The sequence below is a fragment of the Oncorhynchus nerka genome, linkage group LG21, assembly GCF_034236695.1.
Source record: "Oncorhynchus nerka isolate Pitt River linkage group LG21, Oner_Uvic_2.0, whole genome shotgun sequence".
NCBI lineage: Eukaryota > Metazoa > Chordata > Actinopteri > Salmoniformes > Salmonidae > Oncorhynchus > Oncorhynchus nerka.
Window position 1 is genome coordinate 22,682,799 of NC_088416.1, and position 18,449 is coordinate 22,701,247.

Here is an 18,449-nt window from a genome sequence, read left to right on the forward strand (position 1 = left end):
AGAGGAGAGGAGAGGGGGAAAGACAGCGAGAGGTAGTCAGTACAGCTCAATGTTGCTTGGTTGGTATCGTATTAGAATGCCGGTGGTGTAGAGGGAGGAGGGCAGGCTTTGCTATGTTTTTGCAGAGCAGTTCATACATATGCCAAACGACGGGAGGGGGAGAGAACGCTGGAATTCTACTCATTTTAATGTCACTGATAAGACAAGGAATAAACATCATCCCATCCTAGACTGTTGGACTTCCATTCCCAGGTAGTGATATCTTGGAGAGAATAAATAACCAACTAAAGCAACGTATTATATATATTTGCTCATGCTGCCTTGATCTTTCCCAATTATGTTTTTTTTCAGTAAATGTGGGTCTCCTTAAAGTGAGTTAGTCCTCCTCTCCTCTCCTCTCCTCTCTCCTCTCCCTCTCCTCTCCCCCCCCCCCCTAATTTGACATGTTCTTCTGTCCAAAATGTCAGTCACACCTCTCTCTCTCTCTGTCTCTCTCTCTCTGTCTCTCGCTCTCTCTCTCTCTCTCTCTCTCTCTCTCTGTCTCTCTCTCTCTCTCTGTCTCGCTGCTGCTGCTGGGAGGGGTACTACCAAGTGAGCTCCTGGTATAAAATCCTCCACCCTGCTTCTATGTAACCAGAGGTAAGTGAGTAAAGAGTGAGGAATTGGAGGACGTTCTGTTTTGGTGATGAGCGATGAATTGAATGTCTCCTAAGGCAGAAAGCGGGACGAATCTTATGTGCCCTGGCCTTGGGGATACGTTGGGGGATGTGATCCACGCTGAGTCACAGGCTTCTCAAATACTTTGTCTGAGTGGAAAAACACTTTTCTGTCTAGCGCCTATTACACCTCCGACCGTCTCAAATGCACCCCAGCTATCAGGGCTGAGAGTCGTGACACAGCGAAATGGAAACATCTAGCAGTTTGTTATCTGCAAATGGATGACCAACACAATTTTACGAACACAACACTGCAACTACAGAGTATTCCTTAGGACCAACGGCTGCATGACCCAGGGCCCATTAGCCATCTCAGTATACGTATCTCATGGATCATATTGTGGAAATTATGGGTCACACCATGCTTGTGTCCCAAATGGCGCCCTATTCCCTATGTAGTGAACTACTTTCGACCAGGGCCCATAGGGTGCACTATATACAGTGAGGGAAAAAAGTATTTGATCCCCTGCTGATTTTGTACGTTTGCCCACTGACAAAGAAATGATCAGTCTATAATTTTAATGGTAGGTTTATTTGAACAGTGAGAGACAGAATAACAACATAAAAATCCAGAAAAACGCATGTCAAAATTGTTATACATTTATTTGCATTTTAATGAGGGAAATAAGTATTTGGCCCCTCTGCAAAACACGACTTAGTACTTGGTGGCAAAACCCTTGTTGGCAATCACAGAGGTCAGATGTTTCTTGTAGACGGCCACCAGGTTTGCACACATCTCAGGAGGGATTTTGTCCCAGTCCTCTTTGCAGATCTTCTCCAAGTCATTAATGTTTCGTGGCTGACGTTTGGCAACTCAAACCTTCAGCTCCCTCCACAGATGTTCTATGGGATTAAGGTCTGGAGACCGGCTAGGCCACTCCAGGACCTTAATGTGCTTCTTCTTGAGCCACTCCTTTGTTGCCTTGGTCGTGTGTTTTGGGCCATTGTCATGCTGGAATACCCATCCACGACCCATTTTCAATGCCCTGGCTGAGGGAAGGAGGTTCTCACCCATGATTTGACGGTACATGACCCCGTCCATCGTCCCTTTGATGCGATGAAGTTGTCCTGTCCCCTTAGCAGAAAAACACCCCCAAAGCATAATGTTTCCACCTCCATGTTTGACAGTGGGGATGGTGTTCTTGGGGTCATAGGCAGCATTCCTCCTCCTCCAAACACAGCGAGTCTAGTTGATGCCAAAGAGCTCCATTTTGGTCTCATCTGACCACAATACTTTCACCCAGTTGTCCTCTGAATCATTCAGATGTTCATTGGCAAACTTCAGACGGGCATGTATATGTGCTTTCTTGAGCAGTCCTTCACGGCGTAGTGTGTTACCAATTGTTTTCTTGGTGACTATGGTCCCAGCTGCCTTGAGATCATTGACAAGATCCTCCCGTGTAGTTCTGTGTTGATTCCTCACCGTGCTCATGATCATTGCAACTCCACGAGGTGAGATCTTGTATGGAGCCCCAGGCCGAGGGAGATTGACAGTTCTTTAGTGTTTCTTCCATTTGCAAATAATCGCACCAACTGTTGTCACCTTCTCACCAAGCTGCTTGGCGATGGTCTTGTAGCCCATTCAAGCCTTGTGTAGGTCTACAATCTTGTCCCTGACATCCTTGGAGAGCTCTTTGGTCTTGGCCAAGGTGGAGAGTTTGGAATCTGATTGATTGATTGCTTCTGTGGACAGGTGTCTTTTATACAGGTAACAAACTGAGATTAGGAGCACTCCCTTTAAGAGTGTGCTCCTAATCTCAGCTCGTTACCTGTATAAAAGACACCTGGGAGCCAGAAATCTTTCTGATTGAGAGTGGGTCAAATACTTATTTCCCTCATTAAAATGCAAATCAATTTATAACATTTTTGACATGCGTTTTTCTGGATTTTTTTGTTTTATACTGTCTCTCACTGTTCAAATAAACCTACCATTAAAATTATAGACTGATAATTTCGTTGTCAGTGGGCAAACGTACAAAATCAGCAGGGGATCAAATACTTTCCCCCCTCACTGTAGGCATTGGGGTTCCATTTGAAACGCAGCCTGTCTCAGTGCTGTAAAATAGGTCAGATGACCCCTGACCTCTCACCTTTGGGGCTGATCTTGCGGACCTCCTCCACGTAGTCCCGTGTACGGTAGTCAATGCAGTGCGTGACTCCGCCCTGGCTGATGGTCTCGTGCTTACTGGCCGACGCCGTCCCGAACACGGTCACGTCCTTCACTGTCTGGCACAGCTGGGTGGCCGCGATGCCCACCCCACCTGGAGAGGGAGAGAGGTTGTTAGGAGAAAACGTAGAGATGATAGATGTTGCTGCAGGTTATACGTCCTGCCCTGTTATAGTATAACAGAGACAAAAGCTCCCAACATGTCATACACATAAACCCATAAGCCCAATAGATTACATTTCTTAATTGTTGCTTTTTCTGTGTATTATTTTCCATGTAGAATTGTTTTTGTTGATATATTATTATTGTTGCTCAAACATATTGTTCATTTACAGTGTGTAATACTAATATATACATTGTGTGTAATACAGTGTGTAATACAGTGTGGAATACTAATATATACATTGTGTGTAATACAGTGTGTAATACAGTGTGTAATACTAATATATACATTGTGTGTAATACAGTGTGTAATACTAATATATACATTGTGTGTAATACACTGTGTAATACTAATAAATACATTGTGTGTAATACAGCGTGTAATACTAGTTTATACATTGTGTGTAATACAGTGTGTAATACTAGTATATACATTGTGTGTAATACAGTGTGTAATATTAGTATATACATTGTGTGTAATACAGTGTGTAATACTAGTATATACATTGTGTGTAATACAGTGTGTAATACTAATATATACATTGTGTGTAATAAAGTGTGTAATACTAATATATACATTGTGTGTAATACAGTGTGTAATACTAATATATACATTGTGTGTAATACAGTGTGTAATACTAATATATGCATTGTGTCTAATACAGTGTGTAATACAGTGTGTAATACTAATATATACATTGTGTGTAATACAGTGTGTAATACTAATATATACATTGTGTCTAATACAGTGCGTAATACAGTGTGTGTAATACTAATATATACATTGTGTGTAATACAGTGTGTAATACTAATATATACATTGTGTGTAATACAGTGTGTAATACTAATATATACATTGTGTGTAATACAGTGTGTAATACTAATATATACATTGTGTGTAATACAGTGTGTAATACTAATATATACATTGTGTGTAATACAGTGTGTAATACTAATATATGCATTGTGTCTAATACAGTGCGTAATACAGTGTGTAATACTAATATATACATTGTGTGTAATACAGTGTGTAATACTAATATATACATTGTGTCTAATACAGTGCGTAATACAGTGTGTGTAATACTAATATATACATTGTGTGTAATACAGTGTGTAATACTAATATATACATTGTGTGTAATACAGTGTGTAATACTAATATATACATTGTGTGTAATACAGTGTGTAATACTAATATATACATTGTGTGTAATACAGTGTGTAATACTAATATATACATTGTGTGTAATACAGTGTGTAATACTAATATATACATTGTGTGTAATACAGTGTGTAATACTAATATATGCATTGTGTCTAATACAGTGTGTAATACTAATATATACATTGTGTCTAATACAGTGCGTAATACAGTGTGTGTAATACTAATATATACATTGTGTGTAATAGTGTGTAATACTAATATATACATTGTGTGTAATACAGTGTGTAATACAGTGTGTAATACTAATATATACATTTTGTGTAATACAGTGTTAATACTAGTATATAGATTGTGTGTAATACAGTGTGTAATACTAATATATACATTGTGTGTAATACAGTGTGTAATACTAATATATACATTGTGTGTAATACAGTGTGTAATACTAATATATACATTGTGTGTAATACAGTGTGTAATAATATATACATTGTGTGTAAAACAGTGTGTAATACAGTGTGTATTACTAATAAATACATTGCGTGTAATACAGCGTGTAATACTAGTATATACATTGTGTGTAATACAGTGTGTAATACTAGTATATACATTGTGTGTAATACAGTGTGTAATATTAGTATATACATTGTGTGTAATACAGTGTGTAATACTAGTATATACATTGTGTGTAATACAGTGTGTAATACTAGTATATACATTGTGTGCAATACAGTGTGTAATACTAGTATATACATTGTGTGTAATACAGTGTGTATTACTAATAAATACATTGTGTGTAATACAGCGTGTAATACTAGTATATACATTGTGTGTAATACAGTGTGTAATACTAGTATATACATTGTGTGTAATACAGTGTGTAATATTAGTATATACATTGTGTGTAATACAGTGTGTAATACTAGTATATACATTGTGTGTAATACAGTGTGTAATACTAGTATATACATTGTGTGCAATACAGTGTGTAATACTAGTATATACATTGTGTGCAATACAGTGTGTAATATTAGTATATACATTGTGTGTAATACAGTGTGTAATACTAGTATATACATTGTGTGTAATACAGCGTGTAATACTAGTATATACATTGTGTGTAATACAGTGTGTAATATTAGTATATACATTGTGTGTAATACATTGTGTAATATTAGTATATACATTGTGTGTAATACAGTGTGTAATACTAGTATATACATTGTGTGTAATACAGTGTGTAAAACTAGTATATACATTGTGTGTAATACAGTGTGTAATACTAGTATATACATTGTGTGTAATACAGCGTGTAATACTAGTATATACATTGTGTGTAATACAGTGTGTAATATTAGTATATACATTGTGTGTAATACATTGTGTAATATTAGTATATACATTGTGTGTAATACAGTGTGTAATACTAGTATATACATTGTGTGTAATACAGTGTGTAAAACTAGTATATACATTGTGTGTAATACAGTGTGTAATACTAATATATACATTGTGTGTAATACAGTGTGTAATACTAGTATATACATTGTGTGTAATACAGCGTGTAATACTAGTATATACATTGTGTGTAATACAGTGTGTAATACTAGTATATACATTGCGTGTAATACAGTGTGTAATACTAATATATACATTGCTTTGGCGACCGTGGCGACCACCCATTCATGCCAATAAAGCAGAGCGAGGATAGGGAGACAAAGACGGGTGGTTAAGACTTGTGTATGTATCCCGTAGTTTTCTACCTAGTTGTTTCTCTAAGCAGCGTAACTATGGGGAGGAAGTATAATACCAAATAACTTCTATCCAAGCTTCACTAGCCATTATCTCAAGAGACACTCACTCAGGGAGACACCTCCAACTCAATTCAACTCAGCTGATATAGATATGTCTTGAGGCCTATAAATGCCATTATGTACATCCATTCTATTGCAGGGAAATGTGATTTGTTTTGTTTACTGTGACAGGCCAGGTCAGTCAATAAGAGGCTGGCTGTGTGTGTGTGTGTGTGTGGCTCAGGAGTAAGTAAGGAGAGCATTAAACACACATCACATTACCTCCTACCCGCCGCCCTGGGCAGAAAGGAACACCCACACAGAGACGTAGAGACACACAAACATCCACAACTACAGAAAGTGGCCATTGTACGTCAGATGACACTGGTTGACTTGAGCTTCATGCAAGATGACCTGTCTAAGAATCTAGGGTAATTTGGGGTATTTGTTTTGGCTATGGGAGCAATGTGTGACACGGGGTCAAGAAAACAAGAAAACATTGTTTCGTAACTGTGCCAGTTGAAGCAAAACCTTCCCATATGGGAATACATATTTGAAACGACGAACAATGTATTGTCTGTGATGACCTTTGTAGACAAAGTGGCAGTTGTGTGAGAGCATTGCTTTCTGTAGGTGTAACTTACATCAGCATGGCTGAATGATGTAGTATTGGTGTGTGTATGAATCACTGTTTCTGAACATACTGTATGTGTGTGTGTGTGTGTGTGTGTGTGTGTGTGTCTTAAGCCTGGTCTCAATAGATTACTGTGGGGCAGAACAGAGAGGACAGAGGGAGGCTGACTGGATGAAGGATGTGAACTGAGCATGACCCATAAAGGTCACTCATGCCTGACCAAGTAAAGGCCGAGTCTTATCTGAGGCCAGAGCCAATAGAGCAACGCAAACAGAGCTTTCAAAACACGGACATTTGCATTCAAACAGACGCCCGTCTCAAGCATATTTAAACTGCCGTGGTTGACTGTGGTTATCATCAGCAACATGTTGAGATGGAGTTGTGGTCCACTGCCTTGGTCACACTCACTCACACACCATAAGCTTGAGTAGACAGAGACAAAAGTAACCAAGGAGAGGTTATATTTTAATCTATTGTAGTCGCTGGTTGCTAAGTCTTACAGGCAGACCTCCCCTCCCCTTTGACTCTTACAAAGAAAAGAATCAAGAACGAGACCAATTCCCTCCTGGCTCTGCTCTGAGGAGACCTTGAGCCTATGGGAACTCAATAGACATTTCTCACTGTGTTCAAGCCTGTCAAGGAAAAAGAGGGAAGGTCGGCGTCCCAAATGACACCTACGTGGTGCACTAACTTTGACCAGGGCCAATATGGCTTTGGTCAAAAGTAGTGCACTGTGTAGGGAAGAGGGTGTCATTTGGAACGCAGGCAAGAACTTGATGAAATAACAAGAGCGACGGTGTTGCTGTTGGATGGCATTGTCAGTGAGTCAGCCTGCCTCCTAACAGCTAGAACTATCTCTCCCTGTCGTTCTGTCCTCAGAGAGAAACCAAGTTTGCGTTGCCAGGGAAACCCAGGCCAAATTGGCGGCGACGACTGAGCAAAGGAGCCATTTTGATTCATTGGCTGTTTTTCCTCCAGGCAAAACAGGAGGCATTTGGAGGCAATCAGAAGCTCATCCAGGGGTAATATGTGACAGATCGGCCAGTAACACCCACCCAATAACCATATAACGACTTACCTAGAGCCAGCTGAGAGTAGACGAGTGTGTATGCGGGTGTGGAGTTGGAGAGATGAGAAATTGCTTAACCTGAAGGATGCCAAAAAAGGAGAGCCTTTTTATATGCTTCCTCGCAGCATTGACCTCTGCTCCCAAATATACTTTGATATTGCAAACCAGTAATGTGTATAGTCAATACGAAGTGTTTGGGCTGTCGGGGTAGGACATAGTTTGATATTTCGAGTTGGCGCCTGCCTATATCTCCCGACCACTCTGTCCCACTCTTCCACCTGTGTTAGAAAGGGAGGAGGGGGCACCCGTGTCTGGCTGGAACCCCCTGAGAACCACAGATCCAGGGCCTGTCTGCCCGTCTTGTGACTGATCCCCCATCACAAGACCCAGGCCAGCACGGCCAAAAGCCCCCACCCCCCCAACACAGAGAGAGAGATAAGCTGAAGTAGGACTGAGACTGTAGACAGAAACAGTCTGGATGAAAAGTCTGTTCATATCTGCTAATCTTCACAAATATGTGCTCAGATTAAACAGTTAACCCATCGGTAACCCATTGTTTTGGTTCACATTGTTCTCTTGGTATTTCTCACTAGATTCTCGCAAACCTCCTCCCTCTCACCCCTGTCAGTGCCCCCTTTCCATCTCTCTCTCTCATCTGCTGTATATGTGGACCAGGGCAATCTGTCTCTCTTTCCAGTCCTTGTCTTCCTTTTTTTTCTTCCCTTCATTCTCCTGGCAATGTGACGTGAGGTCGTCCCGTGAACACGAACCCATTGCCTGAACACTAAATCATTGTCTGTGCGAAGATGGCAACTTAAGCAAATTCCCGCGCCTAATTCCATTCGTTCTGCTTGCGATTCAATTGAATTGGTTTCACTGAGAAAATTACGGGCCGTCAAAAGCGCTGTCTTTTCTCTCTGTCCCTCGTCTACTGACCAGGGTGTGTAGGGAGGAACAGCACACACACACACACCTCTTTTGGCACCAAATCCACTCTGGGTCTCAATAACACGCTCTTCTTGAGTGAATAGGAATTTTGTCCAAAACACTGTGGAATTCACTTTACTATTTAGTCCAGTATGATGTATGTGTCCACACCCAGAGTTCAACGTGAGGAGAGGGTGGGGCCATTAAATGTTGTTGAGATTTCACAAAGGGAAGGAGAACACTCAAACCTCCTACTACTGTACATACTCATGCCATAGTACAGTAGCCTAGTGGTTAGAGCGTTGGACTAGTAACCGGAAGGTTGCAAGTTCAAATCCCCGAGCAGACAAGGTACAAATCTGTCGTTCTGCCCCTGAACAGGCAGTTAACCCACTGTTCCTAGGCCGTCATTGAAAATAAGAAGTTGTTCTTAACTGACTTGCCTAGTTAAATAAAGGTAAAAAATAAAAAACAGTCAGTGCACACAGGCACTTTCTCACAGTCATCCACACACTGACCACATCTGTCTGAACGGTGCTTAAGAGGTAAGCTTGCTCGGCCACTTCCTCATATAGAGCTAGTTTCTTAGCATAACTCAAATGGAGAAGCTAACGCACCTCAGACCGTGCTTACTGTCACTTCGAACCTAAAAAGGCTAGGTTGTGGTTATAGGTGTGGGCCCTATGGTGCTAGCAATGCTAACACTAGTGAGCACGCGTGCTAATGCTAATCCCGGAGAAATGTGGGGCCACTCATGTCACGTCAGGGTTCCATGCTGTCTGCCCCCGTGTCATTCTCTGTGCCTCCACTCTCCAGGCGTACCATATCCCAGACCCTATCATTAGCCTGTCATGCCTGTGGCTCACAAAGAATGGCATAAAACCATAAACCCAAGAATCCTATCGTTAGCAAAGGGGCGGTGAACAAGATCAACAAGTCGGACATGATTGAGCAACGTTTCTTTCTCTGTTATTGTGCAAATCCTACACGAGGCTTACGTGTGTGTGTGTGTGAGCATAGAACGGCATTGGGTGTGTGCCTGTGTCTGCTATAAGGAGAGATGACTCCGTACTACGTAACATAGTGTTGTCCCCTTGCTCTGTGGAGCTGTGAACTCGCTGAGTGTTTTAGTATGCTTTCTCGTAGGGTAGGTTCCACTCTGTACCACCCATAGGATGCACTTTTCTAGTGACTGGGTGAGTGAATTCACAACACACATCCTGTGCGAGAAGGCAGAACCTGCGATTTCCTGAGTGAGAATTCACACAATGCCAACGCACACAGAGAAACTAACAAACACATACACTCACTGTACACACAAACACAAACAGACATGTTCTCATGAAACCCACTGATAACCATGCACCAACGAACACATTCTTCCTAACACAAACTCACAATGTAGAAAAAGAAATACCAACTCAAATGTACAGACATACACACCTGTGTGTGTGTGTGTGTGTGTGTGTGTGTGTGTGTGTGTGTGTGTGTGTGTGTGTGTGTGTGTGTGTGTGTGTGTGTGTGTGTGTGTGTGTGTGTGTGTGTGTGTGTGTGTGTGTGTGTGTGGTGGAGGGGCTTAAGTTGAATGGGGTCATAAGGCAACGGTTGTGAGTGAGAGTGTATTCTGATTGGAGGGTGGGTTGGAGGTTGGAGTGGAGGGGAGGTTGCATGCCCTGGGTTTCCTGTGCTATCAGTGCAGCTGATCTGCGTCTGGGTATGATGCCAGCCAGCTAGGCCCAGAAAACAAACACAACCAGGACTCCTCTCCTCTCCAACACAGCACTTATTAGCATTCACTGAACTAGGGAAAGCCTTACAGCACCGGGGTAGTCCGACAGTGGGGAGTCATTGTAGACTGCGAAAGCATATGCTGAAATAGAGACATGATTTGTCTGAAATTGTAGGATAAACTAACAAAGTGATATTCTGTCTGTATCTCATATTGAGCGACATCTTACATTCTTAGAAAAGGTGCTATCTAGAACCTAAAACGTTTTGGCTGTCCCCATAGGATAACCCTTTGAAGAACCATTTTTGGTTCCAGGTAGAGCCCCTTTGGGTTCCATGTGGAAACCTTTCCACAGAGGGTTCTACCTGGACTCAAAAAGGGTTCTACCTGGAACCAAAAAGGGTTCTCCTATGGGGACAGCTGAATAACCCCTTTGGAACCCTTTTTCTAAGAGTGTAGAGTGAGCAGGTAACATCAACATCTCTGTACATTTCTCTATACTCTGACACCTCTTTCTCTTCTCTTCCATTATCGTCTCCTCTCCTCTCCGCTCTCTAATGTGGATACAGGGTAATGTTAGTCAGACCAATCAGGCCAAGGCCCAGTCAAGTGTGTATGTACGTGTGTGTGTGTGTGTGTGTGTGTGTGTGTGTGTGTGTGTGTGTGTGTGTGTGTGTGTGTGTGTGTGTGTGTGTGTGTGTGTGTGTGTTAGTGGGCGTGGTGGCATGCAGGGCTGCTGGCCAGATGTTACGGTTTTCTTCGGGTGAAAGAGAGTCGGACCAAAATGCAGCGTGGTATTCTTGATACATGTTTAATGACGATGAAAAAACAAACAATACAAAACAACAAACGTAACGTGAAAACCTATACAGCCTATCTGGTGCAAAGAAAGACAGGAACAATCACCCACGAAACACTCAAAGAATATGGCTGCCTAAATATGGTTCCCAATCAGAGACAACGATAAACACCTGCCTCTGATTGAGAACCACTCCAGACAGCCATAGACTATGCTAGATACCCCCACTAAGCCACAAACCCAATACCTAACAAAACCCCAAGACAAAACACACCACAATAAACCCATGTCACACCCTGGCCTGACCAAAATAATAAAGAAAACACAAAATACTAAGACCAGGGCGTGACACCAGACCTAATCCATAAACACAGGGTTCAGTTCAGGGAGAGGTTGCAGGAAAAGGCTCCCCCCCCCCCCCCAAAACACATCCAAATGTCACTGCACTCCTTCCCTTGCCCTGTCCCTCTGGAGAAAACAAAGGGGGAAATGTATGCACTCTCCCCGATGACGAGGTATCGAGCACTGATACGCCATGGTCATGAGGAGCCTCCCCGGTGGGAGTCATGTGGAGGGGGGAGGAGGGAAGGTGGAGGACAGGAGGATGCAGATGTGCGAGCCCAGCGGACAGAGAGGGCGGGATGGTAGGAGAACAACATGCCATTGTTCGGGGAGAGGGGACGGGAACGGCCGGCCCACAGGCCCACGAGAGAGAGAGGCAGCTGGGGTCAGTCAACGTTCACGGTTCACACACAGCCATGACACTGACACGCCAGTGTCTTAGCTGAAGTCTCTTCTCTCGGGTACAAGGACAGAGTTGGCCTATGTAATCTCCAGAGAGCTAAAACACTGACAGTGGCAATTATGTTGGAGAGGAGAGGACATACAGTATCTTTCCTTGTCATGAGGTGGGTGGGGGGTGGTGCTGCTGCAGGCAATGAGCTAGACACTCTCTGCCTGGGTCCTCACAGTGGGAGCCAACAAGTTAGCAGCCTGTTGACTGCGCCAAGCAGCACCGCCATAGAGCCACATAGAGCTCTAGTAGTCTCTCATTCACCAGCATGGCTCCACGGCACCACAGGCCGATAAGAGGGAAGAAACCAAGTAACATTGATGAAGAGACTGATGACAGCGGAAACAGAAGATTTGCTCATCAAACAATGACTCTGTGGTCGCCACGATAAGAAGCCGGCGGTTGATCTATATATTGATTTATTGCCAGTAAAAAATATGACAGACAATTAAATAATATCTGTCTGGCCCTGAGACTGGATATGAGAAATGGCTCCTTGTGTACTCATGCAGTAACACCCACTGTTTTAATATACCATAGCTGTACAAACAGAGTCACTGAATCCTGTTAAAAAGCTGTCTGTGTTCACTATTAAAGACATGCGTCTTGTAAAACTGTAGGTTAAAGACATGGTTCAAATAGGTGGTTGTGTTTTTAATCTCGCCGGTGCAAGAGCAAGACAGACATCCACTGACACACAACGGCCCTAATAGAAAAGCATGCACGTACTGTACCATTAGTGTGGTTGCGGTTGTACACACAAACAGGCACACACACACACACACACACACACACACACACACACACACACACACACACACACACACACACACACACACACACACACACACACACACACACACACTGTTTGATATCTGACACTAATCTAGAGTCTAAAATCAGAAACATGCTCTGACAGACTCTCGGGCTGCAGCAACATCATTACCATATACCTTCCACCGCCATGTGAGGGGAGGAGGCCACATGACCCAACCAACCAGAGGTGTTAGCTAGGGACAAAACACGGGTGGATGTGGACTAAGAAGGTCTTCACACTTACTTGAGTTTTGGCAAAAATACCCTCGGCTACATATATACTGCAATGTAAACTTGTGAACTTGTCGACCGGAGGTAGCGAACGACACTTGCTTGACGGTTTATTTGTATTTGTTTGACTTATTTCACCTTTATTTAAAGGTCAGTTAAGGTCAGTTTAAGTCAGTTAAGAACAAATTCTTATTTACAATGACGGCCTACCAAAAGGCAAATGGCCTCCTGCAGGGATGGGGGCTGGGATTAAAAAGAAAAAGAAATTAAATGAAAATATAGGACAAAACACACATCACGACAAGAGAGACAATACAGGTTGCCCCCCTCTACGCAGGGCAGTGTAAACAGAATTGTCTCGTTAAGACAACACTCTTACAATAAACATTTGAATAGCATAGCAATGTTTTTGAAACAGCTGAAACACAGTCATTTTTTCTTATTTTATTGACTTATTTTATTGAATTTGTACCTGAAATTGTAGTAGCAGCCTGTTACATTCTGAAATTGTAGTAGCAGCCTGTTACATTCTGAAATTGTCGCCGTAGCTTTATATCTCAACAGTGTATTTTTTTATTTCGCTTGACTGCACTGAGGTCCAGGCAAGAAGCTACTCCCCAGAGAATTATCATCGCTTCGGTCTCAATGATCTTTTCCCTCATATAATGGCTTCCATGATACTGATAAAATGACGCCTGGCTTGTTCTAAGGTTACTTTAATATGGTAGCATGTGTACGCCTAAGAGCTCCTATATAGCTATGGTTCAGCTAACAGTCAGCATATAGCTATAGCCAGTATGTTTATGTGAGGATGCTAGCTAACGTTACCTAGCTAGCTGTGTAGCCTATATTATAATATGAATGACACTGTATGATAACGTTACTGTCTCTTATATTCATATGGGAGGGGTAAACATTCAGTATCGATATGTTAATGTTACTTGAGTTAGCTGTATATTGTAGGGGACATGAGTCGGTCATGGTCACGTGATGAAGTAGCCCCGCCTGAGAACTTCAAAACCAGTGTCTGCCCTCAGCGCAAGAGGGAATTTTCTCTTGGGTTGCAGTCCAAACGCAAAGTAGACAGCCACCGGCTCTATACCCTCAGTCCTTGAATAGCTTTTTACATCGTCACATACGAGTGTACCTTAAATGTACCTTTCCCATGTGAGGGGGAGTGATGATCGGAGAGGGTATCTTGAAGTTGAGTTTAAAAACAACCAACCTAAAGCTATTAACGTACCTAGAAAGCTAACATAGCTAGCTAGCACTCCTGTCAGGTAGCCATAGCTGGCTAGCTAGTTTTATAGCTTGGTAATTTATTCCAATCCATTTCTGAATTCCCAAAACGATGTTTATGAAGTTAGCTACATTTTATAGGCTCATCACTACGAGACTAAGACATTTGAGCGTCATTCCCATTTGCCAATGCAAAAATCTATGTTATCTATAGAAATTGTTTAGCAAGCTAGTGTCATAATTTTGTCTCACATGCCAAAAATGCAGCCATGTTGACAAAATTTTACATTTCGCGGCCACCAGAGTTTGAAACATGAATACAGTTTGCATTGAATTGTGGGTCATATCAATCCCACAAGTAATCAAAGTTCTCCACTCACTCCCTCAAGCTAAATCAAGGGCCTAGGGGGCAATTGGACCTCAACTTAAGATGGCAGTCAAACTGCATCTGGTTTCGACAGGAATTCCCCAGAGGGAAAGTGGCTAGCGCAAGGGCTGAGTCGGTAAAATGAACGTGTTTGGACTGCAGGCTTTGTCTAATCAAATCAAATTTAAAGAGCAGCAGTAAAAAAATAACAATATATACAGGGGGTGCCGGTACAGAGTCAATGTGCGGGGTCACCGCTTAGTTGAGGTTGTATGTACATGTAGGTAGAGTTAATTAAAGTGACTATGCATAGATGACAACAGAGAGTGGCAGTGGTGTGGAGAGGGGAGGGGGCAATGCAAATAGTCTGGGTAGCCATTTGACTAGATGTGTAGTACGATGTAGTACGATTCAATCTTAGTCCTGTATTGATGCTTTGCCTGTTTGATGGTTTGTTGGAGGGCATAGCGAGATTTCTTATAAGCTTCTGGGTTAGAGTCCCACTCCTTGAAAGCAGCAGCTCTGCCCTTTAGCTCGGTGAAAATGTTGCCTGTAAGCCATGGCTTCTGGTTGGGGTATGTACGTACAGTCACTGTGGGGGCGACGTCCTTGATGCACTTATTGATAAAGCCAGTGACTGATGTGGTGTACCCCTCAATGCCATCGGAAGAATCCCAGAACATATTCCAGTCTGTGCTAGCAAAACAGTCCTGTAATTTAGCATCTGCTTCATATGACCACTTTTTTATAGACCGGGTCACTGGTGCTTCCTGCTTTAATTTTAGCTTGTAAGTAGGAATCAGGAGGATAGAGTTATGGTCAGATTTGCCAAATGGAGGGCGAGGGAAAGCTTTGTACGCGTCCCTGTGTGTGGAGTAAAGGTGGTCTAGATTTTTTTTTGCACATTTAACATGCTGATAGAAATTCGGTAAAACTGATTTAAGTTTCCCTGCATTAAAGAAACCGGCCACCAGGAGCGCCGCCTCTGGGGGAGCGTTTTCCTCTTTGCTTATGGCGGAATACAGCTCATTGAGTGCGTTTTCAGTGCCAACTTCGCTCTGTGGTGGTATGTAGACAGCTACAAAAAAAACTCTAGGTAGATAGTGTGGTCTACAGCTTCTCATGAGATACCCTACCTCAGGCGAGCAGAACTTTGAGATTTCCTTAGATATCATGCTTATGTTGTTTACATAAATGCAGAGGCCCCCACCCTGCTGTTCTGTCTTGCCGATAGAGTGTATAACCCACCAGCTGTATGTTATTAATGTTGTCGTTCAGCCACGACTCTGTGAAACATAAGATAGATTTTGTCAACATGGCTGCATTTCTGTAATATATACTGTAATATTTTTTTCTCCAGTGATTGAAAGTTAGCTAGTAGAATGGAAGGCAAGGGCAGATTAGCCAGTCGTTGCCTGATCCTCGCAAGGCACCCGGATCTTTAGCCTCGAAATCTCAGTTTCCTTCTCCAGCGAATCACGGGGATCGGGGCCTGGTCGGGTATTTGCAGTATATCCCTTACGGCCGACTCATTGAAGAAGAGCTCCTCGTCCGACTTGAGGTGAATAATCCCAGTTCTGATGTCCAAAAGTTATTAAGAGATGGTAGCAGCAACATTATGTACAAATTATGTTACGAACAACGCATTTTTTTTTTTTTTAAATAGCTTGATTGGTTGAGAGCCGATAAGACGGCAGGCCTACCCTCGGGCGCCATCACTACGTCTTCCCCATCATTTGCAACAATGTCAATGAGTGTCATCACTATCTTTCCTTTGCGGTTCTTCAAACTGTCGTGATTACCAGCTGAGATAAGCTTTAATGAGTTGATTTTACTCCTGGCTCAGAGTTTGTCTGAGCTGTGTCTTAACATCATCCTAAAACACTCTGTATTGGGAGTTATATCTTTTTTTAACTTAAAAACAGTTTTATCAGGATTCCTAGGATATTTTCTGAGATTCTTTTTGGATACCGGACCCAGGTTTATATCCCGCGTGTCACCATGGCGCCCAACATGGGGGGGTCTCTCATAGGGGAGGAGGTCAAAGGGGGATAAATGTGACAGACATGAGTCAGTCATGGTCTCGTGATGAGGTAGCCCCGCCTGCAAACTTCCAAACCAATGTCTGCCCTCGATCCAAGAGGGAATTTCCTCTTGGTCTAAAGGTCTAAGACGTGGGAGACCCTGTTCATATCCCTTATGTTCCATACGGACATCAAAATAAATCCTTTCATTGTCTGCACATGCTTGTGGATTGTTGAATTATTCAAGAGTGTAATATGGTTAGGTTGCATTATTCAATATTGTAATATGGTTTAGAAGATAAGTTGTTGGATTGTTCTTTTTGCTTCCTGGCTAGTTGCTACTGCGATATTTACGGTCAAGATGAGCTGGGGAGCAAGAATGTCGCGTTGCCAGCCACAACAAAAGGTGAGGCAAGGATGTGATGGGAATTGAAAAGTAGAAATCTCACCACTCAGACTCTCCTTCATCTCTCGTAGTGGGAATAGGGCCGAAATGTGTGTACTCAAAATGCATCTAACGTGCCTCCACTGCTGCAGCTAGTGTACCGACTGCCTCTACCGTTACAAACACAATAACTGCATTTTCAACTAAATTGCCTCTACAAGCAGTGACAAATATATACATCTATAGATTGCTTCATGACCCTGAGTGGGTGTGTGTAATATCATGAGGGATTTCAAAAAGAAAGAAAGCGCTAAGAAGAATTATGCTTCAGGCAAAGAGGCTGTTAGGCAAATGTTTATGTTATGGAGTCAGTAATCCTTTGTTCTAAGCTGGCTGGGAGCCATGAGAAACCAGAGGTCCAGACCTGCGTAGACTGTCTGTCACGGTTTTCATATGGTGAAGGAGAGTCGGACCAAAATGCAGCGTGTATATTACGATCCATGTTTTAATAAACAAACGTAACACGAATCTAAATACAATTACTACAAAAACGTAAAGAAAACCGAAACAGCCTATACTGGTGTAACCTAACATAGAATAAGGACATCAAGACACTAAGGACAATCACCCACAATACAACCAAAGAATATGGCTGCCTAAATATGGTTCCCAATCAGAGACAACGATAAACACCTGCCTCTGATTGAGAACCACTTCAGACAGCCATAGACTTTCCTAGAACACCCCACTAAGCTACAATCCCACTAACATACACACCAAAACCCCAAGACAAAACACACCACAATACAAAAACTCCATGCCACACCCTGGCCTGACCCAATACATGAAGAAAAACACAAAATACTTAGACCAGGGCGTGACACTGTCCAAAATGGAATAGAATTCCCTATATAGGCTCTGATCAAGGGTAGTGCCCTACTATTATGTTACTGCTGCTCTTTAATTACTTGTTACCTTTCTTTCTTATTCTTATCCGTATTTTTAAAAAAAACTGCATTGTTAGTTAGGGGCTGGTAAGTAAGCGTTTCACTGTAAGGTTATAACTAACCCTGATTCACGTGGCCATCCTACCCATGCTAGATTACGGAGACATCATTTATAGACACCTGTTGTATTCGGCGCATGTGACTAATAAAATTAGATTTTATTTATATAGGGATTAGGGTGCCGGGATTAAAAAATAAAAATATTAAAAATATAAATATAGGACAAAACACACATCATGACAAGAGAGACAACACTACATAAAAAGAGACCTAAACACAACAACATAGCAAGGCAGCAACACATGACAACAACATGGTAGCAACATAACATGGTACAAACATGATTGGCCACAGAAAACAGCACAAAGGGCAAGACAGTAGAGACAACAATACATCACGCAAAACACCCACAACTGTCAGTAA

At 42.3% G+C, this 18,449-nt stretch overlaps 1 protein-coding gene across 1 annotated transcript in view; it reads right to left on the reverse strand.

Annotated features, from left to right (window-relative positions):
• The window catches only part of LOC115104101 (synaptic vesicle membrane protein VAT-1 homolog), a 40,305-nt gene that overhangs the window by 9,043 nt on the left and 12,813 nt on the right, over positions 1 to 18,449 (reverse strand). Inside the window, exon 3 of the mRNA XM_029625320.2 lies at positions 2,807 to 2,977. Coding sequence (XP_029481180.1) covers positions 2,807 to 2,977 — 171 coding nt within the window. The remainder of the gene's footprint in view (positions 1 to 2,806; positions 2,978 to 18,449) is intronic.